Raw genomic sequence first — 14,471 nt, 5'->3', positions numbered from 1 at the left:
GTTAGCAAAACAAGAAAAACAGGCAGGGCTCATGAGAAGCCATTGGGAATTTCAAACGCAGGGTTTTCGAAGCTTTGATTACAAAGTTTTCCCAAGTTCTCAGTTCCCCCCTTCCCCCTGGGCTTGGGGGAAGGACAGCAGAGAAGGGGAGCCCGAGTCTGTCAGTGAAACCAGCTCCTCTCTGTCCTTAGCTTGCCCACATGCTTTTGGCCTCAGCCTTGTCCTTTCAAGGTGATCAATGGGGACGAAAGCTCATTGGTGGGCTCTGAAGACCTGGGTCCCAACCTCCCATCTGCCACGTCATCCCCTTGGGAAAGTCAGTTATTCTCTCTGCACCTCAGTTTCCTCATTTTCACTTCTAAAATAATGATCTCTCTGTACCTTACAGATAGGTGCTCTATAACTGTAGAACACATATATATGATATTTTATTTGTGTCTGTATGAACAATAGTCTTCCCTGGCGGTTCAAAGAATCTGCCTGCAATGTGGAAGACCCAGGTTCGAGACCTGGGTTGGGAAGATCCTCTGGAGAAATAAATGGTAACCCACTCCAGTATTCTTGTCTGGAAAATCCCATGGACAGAGGAGTCTGGTGGGCTACAGTCCATGGGGTCACAAAGAGTCAGACATGACTGAGCAACTAACACTTTCACTTTCCTATGAAGAATAATACTATTAGGTTGTATCATATGAAATTGCCATTTTTGAAAGTAAAAAAAACCTCCAATGAAATACTGGCAATTCCAAGTAATTTCTAATATTCTTAAGTAAAAGGATATCTGGCAGATGGTGTCTATGGAGAGAATATTACGTGTGGGGCTAGGAAAACCTCTGAGTTGTAGAAATTATTTTCATTATAAGCAGGAAGAAGAGGCCTAAGTATTACCTTAGGCACAAACATTCAGAGGATGACTAAACGCTTTCGTGTTTAGTTGGACTTTTAATTTTATACAGTGGTAGACAAAACCACTGAAGTATGTATGTCACCTGGTTTAACCTCCTGCAGAAGAAGTGGCCTCCAAGAGAATCTAGAGCAGAGCTGCTTGACCTGGACTGTGACCTGGAAATCACCGAGAAGCTTTTAACAATCAGTGTCCAGGCTGGACCCCAGATAAATGAAGTGACCATTGCTCGGTGTTCTAGGCTGAACTGGATTCCCTCAAAATTCATAATTCACAAGCTGAAGTGCTAACCCCTGGACCACAGAATGTGACTGTGTTTGGAGAAAGGGTCTTTAAAGAGGTAATTAAGGTAAATGGGGTCATTAGGACGGGTCCTAACCAACATGACTGGTGTCCTTATGAGAAGAGGAGGTGAGGACATAGACTCCCCCAGGGAAGATCATCTGGATACACAGGCGGAAGCCAAGGAGACAGGCTTCAGAAAAAACGAAGCCTGCGGCCCCTGGATCTTGGACTTGCAGCCTCTAGATCTGTGAGAAAATAGATTTTTGTTGTTTTAGCACCCAGTCTGGGTGATCTGCTACTGTAGCCTGAGCAAACGCATAGAGATTTCCAGGATGCGAGAGAGGCATCAGTAATTTTTACAGTTCCTCTTATGATTCTAAAGTGCAGACTAAATTGGGATCTACTGGCCCAGAGGAAGAGAGAATGGTTCAGGAATTAGGTAAAAGTGGGATAGTATTTAATATGAACCTTGACAATTACTTTATAAATATTGGTTAGCATTATCTTCTACCCCAAGTGAGGCACTATCAGTCACAAAATCTCTTAGTTTGCATTTAGTTAGGGCACTGATCAGAAAGCACTCTAGGGTAACATCCTGTGACCTTTTAAAGCCACTTACTGGGTTTGGGTCTCTCCCAACATTTCTACACAGCTTCCTCAGCAAGGGCTCCATCCAAATCCCAGGGGTGCCCCCTGCTGGAAAATGCGCAGAAATGAGCCCACAGAGCCTCCTAAATATTTCTGCTTGCTGCTGCTGCTGCTAAGTCGCTTCAGTCGTGTCCGACTCTGTGCGACCCCATAGACGGCAGCCCACCAGGCTCCTCCGTCCCTGGGATTCTCCAGGCAAGAGCACTGGAGTGGGTTGCCATTTCCTTCTCCAATGCATGCATGCATGCTAAGTCGCTTCAGTCGTGTCCGACTCTGTGCGACCCTGTGAACTGCAGCCCACCAGGCTCCCCTGTCCCTGGGATTCTCCAGGCAAGAGTACTGGAGTGGGGTGCATTTCCTTCTCCATTGACTTACTAACTTATGCTGTTAAAGCAATGCACTGGTTGAACCTCGTGTGCCCCCAGCATTTCCATGAATAATTAATAATTTCTCAACTATTCTCAAACTTCTCAAAAATCTATCTTCTTAGATAGAATCTGAGACTGTCACTGCTGGGAGGTACCATAAATGTGCTGAGACCCCTTCACTGATCAAATGGAGAAGCTGAAGCCTACATCAGGTAAACAACCGGAATAAAATTATGTGGCTATTGGTCTCTGTACTGGAAGCTGAGCTTAGGAGTCGAGAATGATTTCTAGAAGCTCTTTAAAAAATACATTCATTCTTCTGAAGAAATGGGAAGTGAAAAAAATAAAAGGGTACAAGCACTTAGTTATAGTTTTTACATTCCAGGTCCAAAATAACTATTTAACACTCTGTGTAATACATAGATAGAAGAGTGGGTTTGTCATCAGTTTAAAATAGGACTTGCATGATATCAAACAAAATATACTTTATGACATTAATGATTTTGTGAATATAGGGTGAAAATGCATCTCAGATGGTTAACCTATGTGGTAGTACTTTGGAAAGTATAAACCAGTGTAGAATGTAACAGATATCTTCTATTTTGATTAGGAATACATTCATAATCGGTGACCATAATGCAAAAAAAGGAGGAACAGTTTTATTTTATTTCATTTGGTGCCCATAGGGGTCCAATGGCCCCAGAGTAGGTACCATAACACAGAAGAAATAGCCTAAAAGGAAAGCCAGATGTATCTTGTGCCTGAAAGGACAAGGACATATAAGGACATATAATGAGGGACATATACATTCGTGAAACAGCATGGAACCCATTGTAGAAGGCAAATGAAACCCCTGCAGTTTGGTCTATACAATCACTGTGCATATATGGCTTTACTAACCCACCTTCTATGCTGGGGAATTTATAAGTAAAATGATGGCTGCATTTAATTTCTCAAACTATTAAGATGGAAATCTAATTTTTAGTATACCAGCTATTAAAAAAATACAAGTCACTTACTTCCACTCATCATCCGCAGAAAGCTTTGTGTGAGAGATCTGAAAAACATAAGAAGATCCCTTCTCAAAATTTTCTTGTTTCCTTAGCTTCCACTTTACAGCATTATATGAGAAACTCAAACCATGAAAAATGCTGATGTTTCCTAGTACCGTAATAACTTAGAATGAAAGCTCTAACAAAATATTTAATTACAGAACTAAACATACACACACATACACACAAACAAAACAGTAATCAGATCACTATTAATAAACACTTGATTCTGCTCTCTAAGGTCAGGAAACCAAATGAGGCTCTATTCCGGTGGTTTTGTTTGGCAATTCAGTCAAAGTTGTAGGAAGTGGCCTCCCAACAGGCAGTGTCATCCTGGCTTCTGGTGTAATCTATGAATTGGAGAACTTGTGAAAAACATTTGATTTGCTGGTGTCTTAAACGATGTCAGTGAGAACTTGGAGATGACATTCTCCAAGTTCAAGGATTTAGAGTCAGAGCTGACCAGCTTCTCGTTTGGAGCATTGTTGTGTCCTCCTGTTCGTTTAACTTAAACCCTGATCACAGGGAAGGGGGTAATCTGGCCCAGCCGGTGGGCTGGGTGGGAGAGCTTAGAGACTGTTCCCAGGAAAGTGCCTGAGACTGACCTACAGAGTGATCCACTACATTGGGTCATTTGAAGCTTCTAAGGCTAATCTTTGGAAAGACATTGTACAACTTTCATGGAGAACACAGACAGCTTAACCTCTAGTCCAGTAGCATCAAAAGCTAAAATCCCCAATGATGACAAAGAAGAAAAGGCCAATAAAGCCTTTATTACACAAATCAGACATTAAACAGGTTTTTTCCCCCTTTGTTTTCTTGAAATCAGTTCAGTTGCTCAGTCGTGTCCAACTCTTGGCGACCCCATGGACCGCAGCATGTCAGGCTTCCCTGTCCATCACCAACTCCCTGAGCCTACTCAGACTCATTGTCTTGAGATGGCAGAAGCAGTTCCTGTGTGTGTGTGTGTGTGAGAGAGAGAGAGAGAGAGAGAGAAGCAATTCTGACAGATGGAAAGAAACAACACTAGCCATAGTTCAGCTAGGGTTCCTCTGATTCAAGGTCAACAGTTTCCGTAAGACATGTATGCCTTCCTTGGTCAGAAACTGGAGGGGTCCCCTTAAAAGGGGGATGAAATCTCCAGGAGACAGCTTGGCTGAGGTTTAGGCAGGTTTAGGACTTTCTGGGTGATGGTGGAGAGGAAGTGGGTGGGGCAGCAGCTACCACCTGCAGCTTCCCTGGGGCTCTCTGCCACTGGCTGATCCTACCTGGTGGTCCCTGATATCCAAATGAAGGTTGCGGCACTTGGGCTCAAGGCTGCCTGCTAGGAGCAAAACCTTAGTGGCAGCCCTCAGGGAAGAGCAGCGCCAAGTCCCCTCCTTAGTGGGATGTGGCCAACTCCACTGACTTCTGCTTTGGGAATGAGCCTTGCACGGGTACTGAACACAGCTGATGGAGCTCCGGGTGACCCAGGCACATCACCAACCCGTGTCTGTCTCCATTTCCTTCTCAGAGGCTGGAGACTGACGTGAAAACTGCTCTTGTCCACTTCACTGCAATATTGCAAATGTAAATAAGACGCTAGATGAGAGTTTTCTAAGAAGGTGCTTCATCCAAGGGCCAGTCATCTCAGTAAAAGTTGCAACCAAGACTCCATGGGTCCCCTTTTCGCTGCTCAAGATCTTTGGCTTCACAGTGCTTTTTGTTCAAATTAGCTCAAAACAGGGAATTGGGTTTTTAGTTGAGAAGATATGCTTCCTTTGACTTTTACAAGTAATGTAGCTCTGGGTATAAATGTGTAACTACCCACCAGATTCCAAGTCTTTTTTTTTTTTTACTGAAGTATAGTTGATTTACCATATTATATTAGTTTCAGGTATACAGCATAATGATTCAGTATTTTACAGATTATCCTCCATAAAAGTTATTACAAGATAATAGCTGTAATTCCCTGTGCTATACAATATAGCCTTGTTGCTTATCTATTTTATACATAGCAGTTTGTATCTCTTAATCCATACCCCTAATCTGCCCCTCCCTACAACCATCAGTTTGTTCCCTATATCTGTGAGTCTGTTTCTGAAGTCATTTTAAATGAAGTGTGATAAATTGTTCTACTGAAGAGGAGGAAAGCTTAGGAAGTGGAAATTGCAGCTGAAAAGATTTCTGCTAAATACAATTAAGAACTTCCTTAGATCAAGTGATATTGAAACAACATTCTTATTCCTGGGGAAAAAGCAAACTATGATGATGATACAATCAGAGATATCTCTTTCCTAGTAATAGTTTCCTATAGTACAATTTTTTTTTTCCCTAGGGTGGAATCTATTTTTTGAAAGATTTTTTTTTTTTTTGTGGTATGTTATTATGTAAGCCCATCCAGAGGCTTAAGAGGATTTATTTTGGAAACTGAAATGACACAAAAATTCATCTGAAGGATAAGCATAAGAATATCCAGGAAAATTCAGAAGATGAGTGAAGACTAGGGATGTGGTCTGTCAGCCACTGAAACCTACAGTATAGCCACGGAAATTACCTGATAGCCTCGTGGGCCCAGGAGCAGGAAGACAGCAGGTGAACAGAAGACAGAGTCTAGGAACAGACCTAGCTACAAATGATAAGTGAGCTACTTCAGATCGGTGAGAAAGAAAGGGATCGTTCAATAAATGGTGCTGAGACATGGAACTCTACTCAATACCCTGTGCCAGCCTGGATGGGAGGCGGACTAGGGGGAGAGTGATATTTATCATGTATGGCTGAACTCCTTTGCCGCTCACCTGAAATTATCACACTGTTGTGAAATGGCTGTACCCCAATACAAAATTAATGAAGAAAAAGCGGTGCTGAGACCATTAGCTAGTCATCTGAGAAAAATGTAAAGCTGGATCCACACCCGGCTTCAAAATAGATTCCAAGAGGATCAAATATTTAAATGTGAAAAGGAAAACCTGAAAAGTGCTAGAAGAAATAGTTAAGCATTTTAATAATACTTCAGTGAAGAAGGCATTTCTAAGTATGACATGGAACTCAGAAACTGTAAAGTAAAATATCGACGAATTCTGAGGACACAAAAATCAAATAGATTAAAATCACCTGTACTTGAAAGAGAAACTGGAGAAAATATATGTGAAGGCAAGAAGTGACTAACCTGAATAGAAAAAGAGCTTTTACAATTTAATCCAAAAGAGATAAAGCATTTGTAAAGGGCAAAGCACATGAACAAGAAATTCATAAAAGAGGAAATACAAATGGCTCATTTACGCAAAGATGGTTCAACTCACAGGTGATAACTTTGGAAAAGCCTTCCTGAAAGCAGACATTCCATGCTGAAGACCTCAGGAGGGCGGAGGGGAGGCGGGAACCTAGCGCTTCTAGGAGTGTGGGTGCAGCTGTGTTGAAAATAGAAGGTTCAGTCAGTGTGAGACTTTGTGTCATTCTCCACCCCACCCCACCCTGGGGGGGTTCCATGGGGCTCAGAGACAGAGGCACTGGCAGGGAGGGGTGAAGCATTTAAAGTCTTCGTCTGCAGGGGAGATTCCAGCCTGGCCTTCCATCAGGCCCCACGGGCACTGCCTTGCTCTAGAAGCCTTCCCCCTACCTCCCATGCATCTCAAATTTGGAAACACAAAGGCTTTTTCCCCCCTCTTTTCTAACTCAAGAAGATATTTTGAGGGAATTCCCTGGGGGCCCAGTGGTTAGGACTCTGTGCTTTCACTTTGGAGGGCGCCAGTTCAATCCCTGGTTGGGGAACTAGTATCCTGAAAAAATAGAGAAAATATTTTGAAAGCCTGAGTAAAAACTGACTGAAGATGGCTGGTGTAGGGCTGATATTCTCAGGTGAACTGGGGGCAAAGGGGAGGGATAAAGAACAGTCTGAGCCCTGGAAAATCAGAGATAGAGTTTTTAATTTGCACTCCCCTCTCCACCCCAGGCCATCCAAAGCTGGTGTCTCAGTGGACCAGGCCCCCGTCATAACCACACTGCCTCTCTCTCCATCCAGTGGGTAGTCTGGAAGCAGCCATGAACTGCCTGGAAGTTCTGAGTCTGAAGAGTGAGGAGGTGAGGTTGCCTCCTATCAAGAGACCTTGGGGCATCTGATGGGACCAGTCCTAGCCTTGGTTTCTGTTCTGCAGGGGGATGAACCTGTCCGTCCCTACCCAAGCCCCAAAGATATGACCTATTTCTAATCTCTGGTCCCTACAACTGTGATCTTACTTGGAAAAAGAGTCTTTACAAATGTGATTAAGTTAAGGATTTGGGGATGGGATCATCCAGGATTTAGGGTGGGCCCTGAACCCAGTGGCTGGAGTCGATAGAAGAGAAAGTCAAAGGGAGATCTGACACCTGGAGACACACAGGCGTAGAGATGGAAGCCACGCTGAGACGGAGGCAGTGACTGCAGGGAGGCAGCTACAAGCCCAAGACACCTGGCGTCCCCTGAAGTTGGGAGAGGCAAGGAAGGTTCGCCTTAGAGTCTCTGGAGGAACCATAGCTCTGCCTACACACAGGTGTTAGACTTCTGGCCCCCAGAACTGTGAAAGAGTAAGGTTCTATTTTTTTTCTTGTTTTTAAAGATTGACATATTTATTCTTGGCTGTGCTTAGCGTTCACTGCTGAGCGTGGGCCTTCCGGGCTCGTGGTGAGCAGGGCTGCTCTTTGCCACTGTGCATGGGCGTCTCCTCACACTGGCTTCTCGGAACACGCGCTCCAGGCATCCTGGCTCCAGCAGTTGTGGCGAGAAGGCTTAGTTGCTCCTGGGCATGCAGAATCTTCCCAGACCAGGCATGGAACCCCTGTCCCCTGCATTGGCAGGTGGATTCTTATCCACTAGACTACCAGGGAAGCCCTATTTTTTTGTTTCTATTGTTTTCTTTTCTATCAATATTTTAAAAATTTTCTCTACTTAAAAAAATTAATTTTTATTGGACTAGGGTTGATTTACAATGTTGTGTTAGTTTCAGGTGTACAGCAAAGTGAGTCAGTTATGCATACACATATTCTTTTTCAGATTCTTTTATCATATAGGTTATCCCAGAATGTGGGCTTTCCTGGTGGCTCAGATGGTAAAGAATCTGCCTGCAATGCAGAAGACCTGGATTCGATCCCTAGGCTGGGAAGATCTCTTGGAGAAAAGAACAGCAACCCACTCCAGTATTCTTGCCTGGAGAATCCCATGGAAAGAGGAGCCTGGAGTGCTACAACCCATGGGGTGGCAGATTCAGACACCCCTGAGCGACGAACATTTCATTTTCATTTATTCTTCAGGATGTGGAGTTCCCTATGCTATACAGTAGGTCCTTATTAGTTATTGATTTTTATATAGTGCTGTGTATAAGCCAATCCCAATCTCCCAGTTTATCCCTTCAGTAAACTCCTATTGTTATGGCAGCTCCAGGAAATGGACACCTGCCCGTCCAGCCCCAGCAGATAGCTACCACACTCAGGGTGGGGAGGGGGTGACTCCTGCAGGCTCTGGGTCAGGGAGGCGGCACAGGTCCTGGGTGGACCTGCAGGCAGGCCTGTAAGAGCAGCTTGGCTTATAGTCTTTAGACACAAGGCCTGTGGGCCTTCATCTGTACTCTTGCTCCAGGCCTGCCACTTGGCTGAGGATGCTGGCTGCCAGGTAGCATGGAGAAGAGGACTTCTCTGTGTGATATCATCCAAGCCAAGAAAAAAGACTTACAGATAGGGACCGGCATCATCCTTCCTGTGAAAAGGCCTAGCTAGGTCCTCCTCCAGTGCAGCCTACCCTTCCACAAGCTCTCCCTGCTTCCAAGAACTTCCAAACAGTGTTTTAGTGTCTCCCCTTAAATACAGGCAGACGGCCAAAGATGACAGGAGTGGGGTCTGCATCCAAAGGACAAGGAACCCAGGCTGTAGAAATGGAAACAAACAAAAATCTTAGAAGTGAAAAATTTGAGAACTGAAAATGAAAAATCTAACGGAAATCTTGAAGATAAATAATGAAACTGCTTCAGAAAGGAAAAAAAAAAAAAAAAAAAAACCCAAAGGAGGTAGAAAAGAAGAAAGAAAATATAAAAAAATTAGAGAATCTGTCCAGGAAATCTCATATCCAAATAGAGGATTTCCAGAATAAGAGAGCAGAGATGGCTAAAGGCAAGAAATTTAAAAGAAATTATACAGGAAAATTCCCACAGCTTGAAAGACACCTGTTTTCGAAGGAAAGGACTCACCAGGTGCCCAGTAGAGTAGATGACAAAAGAGCCACATGAAATTACATCAGTAGGAAGTCTGAACATTGTGGTTCAGAAGGAAGAACCTATGCAGAGAGAAGGCAGAGGTCAAATGCGAAGGATCCAAGCTCAGGAGTTACAGGAGAGATCCGCTGACATGCTCCAGCATGTTGAGAAGAGCCTGGCAAGCGAGTTTGGGGATAAGTCCCAGTCTGGCAGTGAGTTTGGGGATGAATGGGTGACTGGTGCACAGAAAGTGAAGGAACCAGAGCATGGAACTGAAAGGATGCAGAGTAGCTCAGGGTGTACACGTAGTGTCCGGCTGCGAGTGACGAGCGTTCGCTCAGAGCCCCTGACACAGGCAGTGAATGAAGACTTAGCTAACGTGTGATGTAACTAACGTGAGAGGCTGGAAGAAAGCAAGTCACAGGCATGCGGTGGGGTGGACAGGTTGGTGGGAGAGAGTGTAGTTCTTATCCTCCATAGCAGGGACTCGATTCAGTAGCACTAGTTACTAAAAATCAAGAAGTGTTATATGACTGCATTGTTGAAAATATGGAGCATAGACCAGAAAAAAATGACTGAAAAAGATGAAAATCATTGCCTCTGTGGAAATCAGAAGTGGGGAAGGGTGAGTGGAGTGGAGCTACTGTTTTTGTGTTTTAAGTCTACAGAATTATCTGACTCTTTAAATTTTGGATGTATAAAACATTAATAATAGGAAGATTAATAAAAGCCCACCGACCGTATTATCCTGCCCCTGGCCACCATGGTTAATGTCCCTCCTGAAGTCCCATGTCCCTTTTCAGCCTCACCTCCCTCCATTGCCTCAGCACACCCTCTGCTCCAACCAAGCAGAACTGTTTGTCCCCCAGTGCTTTTCCTGCACCCCCAGCCTCTCTTCTGGGCTGCCCTGGGCCCACCTCCTCCAGGGAGCCCTGCAGGATAGGCCCCTCCATTGGAGGAAGTTGAGACACTGGACATCTTGAGGGACATGCAGTTTCCTTAGAGCTTCTTCATTTTGGACACTAACTCCCAGAAGAGTACCTAACTCTTTCCCTTATCTTTCTCCCTTCTGAATTTCTACCAGGGTCACAGTGAGTGTTGGTCCCTCGCTCCTTTCCCCATGCTCACCACTCCCCAACAATTTTCTTCACCTCCAAAAAGCTGGTCCTGCTGTTCCCTCCATCTGGAATTCCTATCCTCCCTAGTAATCACAAGGTCAGCTCTCACCCACTCTCCAAGGCCAAGCTCAATGTCATGCCCCTCACTAGCCTTGCGCATCCCCGCTGTCTATTGCAATCCCTTGCTTCTTAGAAATCTTACAAAGCTTCACTTGAACCTGTTTTGGGGACAGTGATTTCTTCCTACTCTCTGAGTTCTTTTTTCACTGCTCTTCCAGAATATGAACTCCCAGAGGAAAGGCCCTCCTCTAATTGCATGGTTACTCCCTCCCCTACCCCAGTCCCCAGTACCTGGTCGTGGCCTAAGAGCTGTCAGATGAATGAAAAATAAATGAATGATAGGGTTTGAAGCCACCACCAGGAGGAGGAAGACGAGGCAGCCCCGTGATTCTCAGAGCTCAAGCAGCAGCACCCCCTGGGAGCTGGTTAGACTGCAGATGATCAGGGTCTACCCCATAGGTGAGGCTTGGAGACCCTGGGGGTAGAAAGCCACATCGACGGCCAGAGCCCTCGAGGTGGCTCTGCCCCAGCCTCCTGAGTGAGAACCACAGAGTCGAGCCTGATGTACCCCCAGCATCCCTCAGCTGTCCGCCTCAAGGCCCCGGCCTTCACCGGGCCGTGGGGGCTTCTGCCAGCGAGCGCGGAGTGTGGAGGGCAGGGAGCGGGCAGGGCCGAGCAGGATAAGGTTCATCCGAGAAGAGACAGAGGTGGGGGAGAGGCAGAGGAAGGAGCGGGGGAGGACGCAGAGAGGGGAAAAGGAGGGGAGGAAGGGGAGAGGGAGAGGAGAGACCGAGGGAAACGGAGAGGAACTCTGCCTCCCGGAGCCGGGAGGAGCGCGGACAAGCCACAGCATCTTCCAGAAGGTCGTTCGCCCCTCCGTCCCCGGCGGGTGCACACCCGGGTGCGCGGCGGGAGGGGGCCTTGGAGACCGCTGTGTGAAACGGGCAGCCCCTGCGCGGGCCTCGGGACCCCGACCCCGTGACCCCCGCCCGCGCCCGTACCTGCTCTTGCTGGGGGGGCCCCTCCAGGCCCGGGGCCGCCCCCGCGTCCATGCCTCCGGCGCTCACCGCCCGCTGCTGCTCCGGGTCTCCGCGTCCGCGGGCAGGGGCCTCCCCGCCGCCCCGCCCCAGGGCCGTGCGGGCCGGATACCCCCGCGGGGACCTCCTGCGGAGCGGGGACGGTCATGCGGGTCCCCGTCGCCGCTGAGGAGCCCCACTGGGCCTCGGGACACTCTGCAGGGAAGCCATGTCGTCAGCCACTGCCGCCGGGAAGCCCGGCGCTTCCCCCACCGCGCACCCCGCACCCCACCAGCCATGCGCGGGCTGGACCCAGCGGCTCCGCTGCCGGGAGACGAGGCGGAGGAGGTGGGAGTCTGAGAGCGAGACGCGGAGGTGAGAGGGGAGCCCTTGCTTTCTCTTCAGTTCTCTCCCTCAGCGGAGACAAGAGGTCAGGCGCCGGGCCCCATGCGGGGAGACCCAGCCTCTGCGGCGCCCAGTGCCGAGGCTCTCCCCGGCCTGGCCGATTCTCGCTCAGCTCTCTGCAGCCTCAGGCACGCGGACAGCTCCTGGGCAGAGTCCCATCGGCCCCTCCACAGCCTCTCCGAAGAAGAAGACGTCCCTGTGGGAGAACGTGCGCCCCCTTAGCCCCGTGTTGCTGCAGGCCCCCCCCCCCCCGGGAGGACCCCCCACTTGTGTTTGTCCCCTTCACCTTCTCGGAGACCCTCCTTTCCGCTCAGCGTGAGGCTCGCAGCCTGGACTCACGCAGGGACAGCCGGAATGCTTCCACAGGCTTTAGGGACGCTTGGGTGTCCATTCAGGGCGAAGAGAGGACACCCGAGGGGATAGTGTGGCTTACAAAATGGGACATGCTCGATTCCAGCTGGTGATGGCTCCGGTTTTGTGTGATGGCACGTCCAAGGAGCTGCCAGGGACACTGACCACAAGTTATGGACCCGTGCTGGCCACTGTGGACCGACAGCCAGCCCGGGGAAGAGACAAGCATGCAGCACAGTTGACCGCCAGAAGTGCGTCAGCGCTCCAGCCTGGGCGCCTCAGGGCCCTGGAGGGGTCGCTAAAACTCTGTGGCAGCGCTGGACCCCCTTTCTGGTGGGTCTGGGCGGGGGCCTCAGAATCTCCTTCCTCACAAGTTTCCTGTGCTGGCTGCACACACCCGCAGGCTGCTTCGTAGTGTGGTCCCGGTGATGCAAAGGCCTGGAGGCTGGAGAAAACTTTGTGCGCTGGAGAATCTGAAATAAAAGTAACTGCTGAAACGGCTGTAAGGTGACTAGGCACCAGGCCCTCTTCTGAGGACTTTACTGCGTTAACTCATTCAGTCCTCACAACATCCCCTGAGGAAGGCGATGTTATCTCCAGATGGATCAAGTCGCCTGTAAACGGTGGTGAGGACATTTATACACAGGGAGGGGCAGGCGTTTGCTCAGCTTTCAAAGCTAGTAGGCAGTGCGGTGGGGGTTTGGACCCAGAGAAGACTGACTGACTCCGTGGCTGAGGCCCACAACCACTCAAGGAAGGTCCTGGGGAACCAGCCCAAATATGTAATTCATATTAAACAGGGTGAGCTGTAGCCCAAGGAGCATGGGAAGCCATTTTAGAGTAGTAAGAATGTGACGTTTCTAGATCAGCCTTTTGGCTTCAAGGGTGGGGAAGGGAGCTTAACTAGGACCCAATGCAGGACAAACCAGGAACCTGTTGCTGTAGTTCTAGCTAAAGGTGGCAGGGGCCTTGGTGGCATATGGGAGTCTGTGCAGGGCCTGGGTGAGGAGAGACAGAGGCCCGTGGGTAGAGCTGAATGATTCCAGTTCAGTCACTCAGTCGTGTCCGACTCTTTGTGACCCCATGAATCGCAGCCCGCCAGGCCTCCCTGTCCATGACCAACTCCCGGAGTTCACTCAAACCCATGTCCATCAAGTCGCTGATGCCATCCAACCATCTCATCCTCTGTCATCCCCTTCTCCTGCCCCCAATCCCTCCTAGCATCAGGGTCTTTTCCAATGAGTCAACTCTTTGCATGAGGTGGCCAAAATACTGGAGTTTCAGCTTCAGCATCAGTCCTTCCAGTGAACACCCAGGACTGATCTCCTTTAGGATGGACTGGTTCGATCTCCTTGCAGTCCAACGGACTCTCAAAAGTCTTCTCCAACACCACAGTTCAAAAGCATCAATTCTTGGGCACTCAGCTTTCTTTATAGTCCAACTCACATCCATACATGACCACTGGAAAAACCATAGCCTTGACCAGTCGGACCTTTGTTGGCAAAGTAATGTCTTCTTTTTAATATGCTATCTAGGTTGGTTGTAACTTTCCTTCCAAGGAGTAAGAGTCTTTTAATTTCATGGCTACAATCACCATCTGCACTGATTTTGGAGCCCAAAAAGATAAAGTCTGACACTGTTTCCGTTGTTTCCCCATCTATTTCCCATGAAGTGTCAGACCAGATGCCATGATCTTAGTTTTCTGAATGTTAAGCTTTAAGCCAACTTTTTCACTCTCCTCTTTCACTTTCATCAAGAGGCTTTTTAGCTGTTCACTTTCTGCCATAAGGGTGGTACCATCTGCATATCTGAGGTTATTGATATTTCTCCCGGCAATCTTGATTCCAGCTTGTGCTTCTTCCAGCCCAGTGTTTCTCATGATGTACTCTGCATAGAAGTTAAATAAGCAGGGTGACAATATACAGCCTTGACGTACTCCTTTTCCTATTTGGAACCAGTCTGTTGTTCCATGTCCAGTTCTAACTGTTGCTTCCTGACCTGCATAAAGGTTTCTCAAGGGGCAGGTCAGGTGGTCTGGTATTCCCATCTCTTTCTGAATGATTT

The 14,471-nt window shown here is 47.8% G+C and overlaps 1 protein-coding gene across 8 annotated transcripts in view; it reads right to left on the bottom strand.

Moving 5' to 3' along the window:
• Nucleotides 1-12,213, bottom strand: part of RNF175 (ring finger protein 175) — a 65,918-nt gene extending 53,705 nt beyond the window's left edge. For 2 of the 8 annotated variants that reach the window (XM_070474730.1, XM_070474732.1), the window contains exons 1-2: nucleotides 11,637-12,212; nucleotides 3,225-3,262 (exon numbers count right to left, since the gene is read on the bottom strand). In XM_070474730.1, the coding sequence (XP_070330831.1) occupies nucleotides 3,225-3,262; nucleotides 11,637-11,687 (89 nt within the window). In that variant the 5' untranslated portion in view covers nucleotides 11,688-12,212. Of the gene's footprint in view, nucleotides 1-3,224; nucleotides 3,263-6,538; nucleotides 6,647-11,636 lie in introns of all 8 variants that reach the window. The other 6 variants (XM_070474729.1, XM_070474727.1, XM_070474731.1 and 3 more) reach the window with 6 other exon arrangements.
• Nucleotides 12,214-14,471: the final 2,258 nt, after the last annotated feature.

The sequence above is a fragment of the Odocoileus virginianus genome, chromosome 12 (assembly GCF_023699985.2).
Source record: "Odocoileus virginianus isolate 20LAN1187 ecotype Illinois chromosome 12, Ovbor_1.2, whole genome shotgun sequence".
Classification (NCBI taxonomy): domain Eukaryota; kingdom Metazoa; phylum Chordata; class Mammalia; order Artiodactyla; family Cervidae; genus Odocoileus; species Odocoileus virginianus.
Note: the sequence above shows the minus strand (reverse complement) of the source record. Positions and strands in the feature narration are given on the sequence as shown.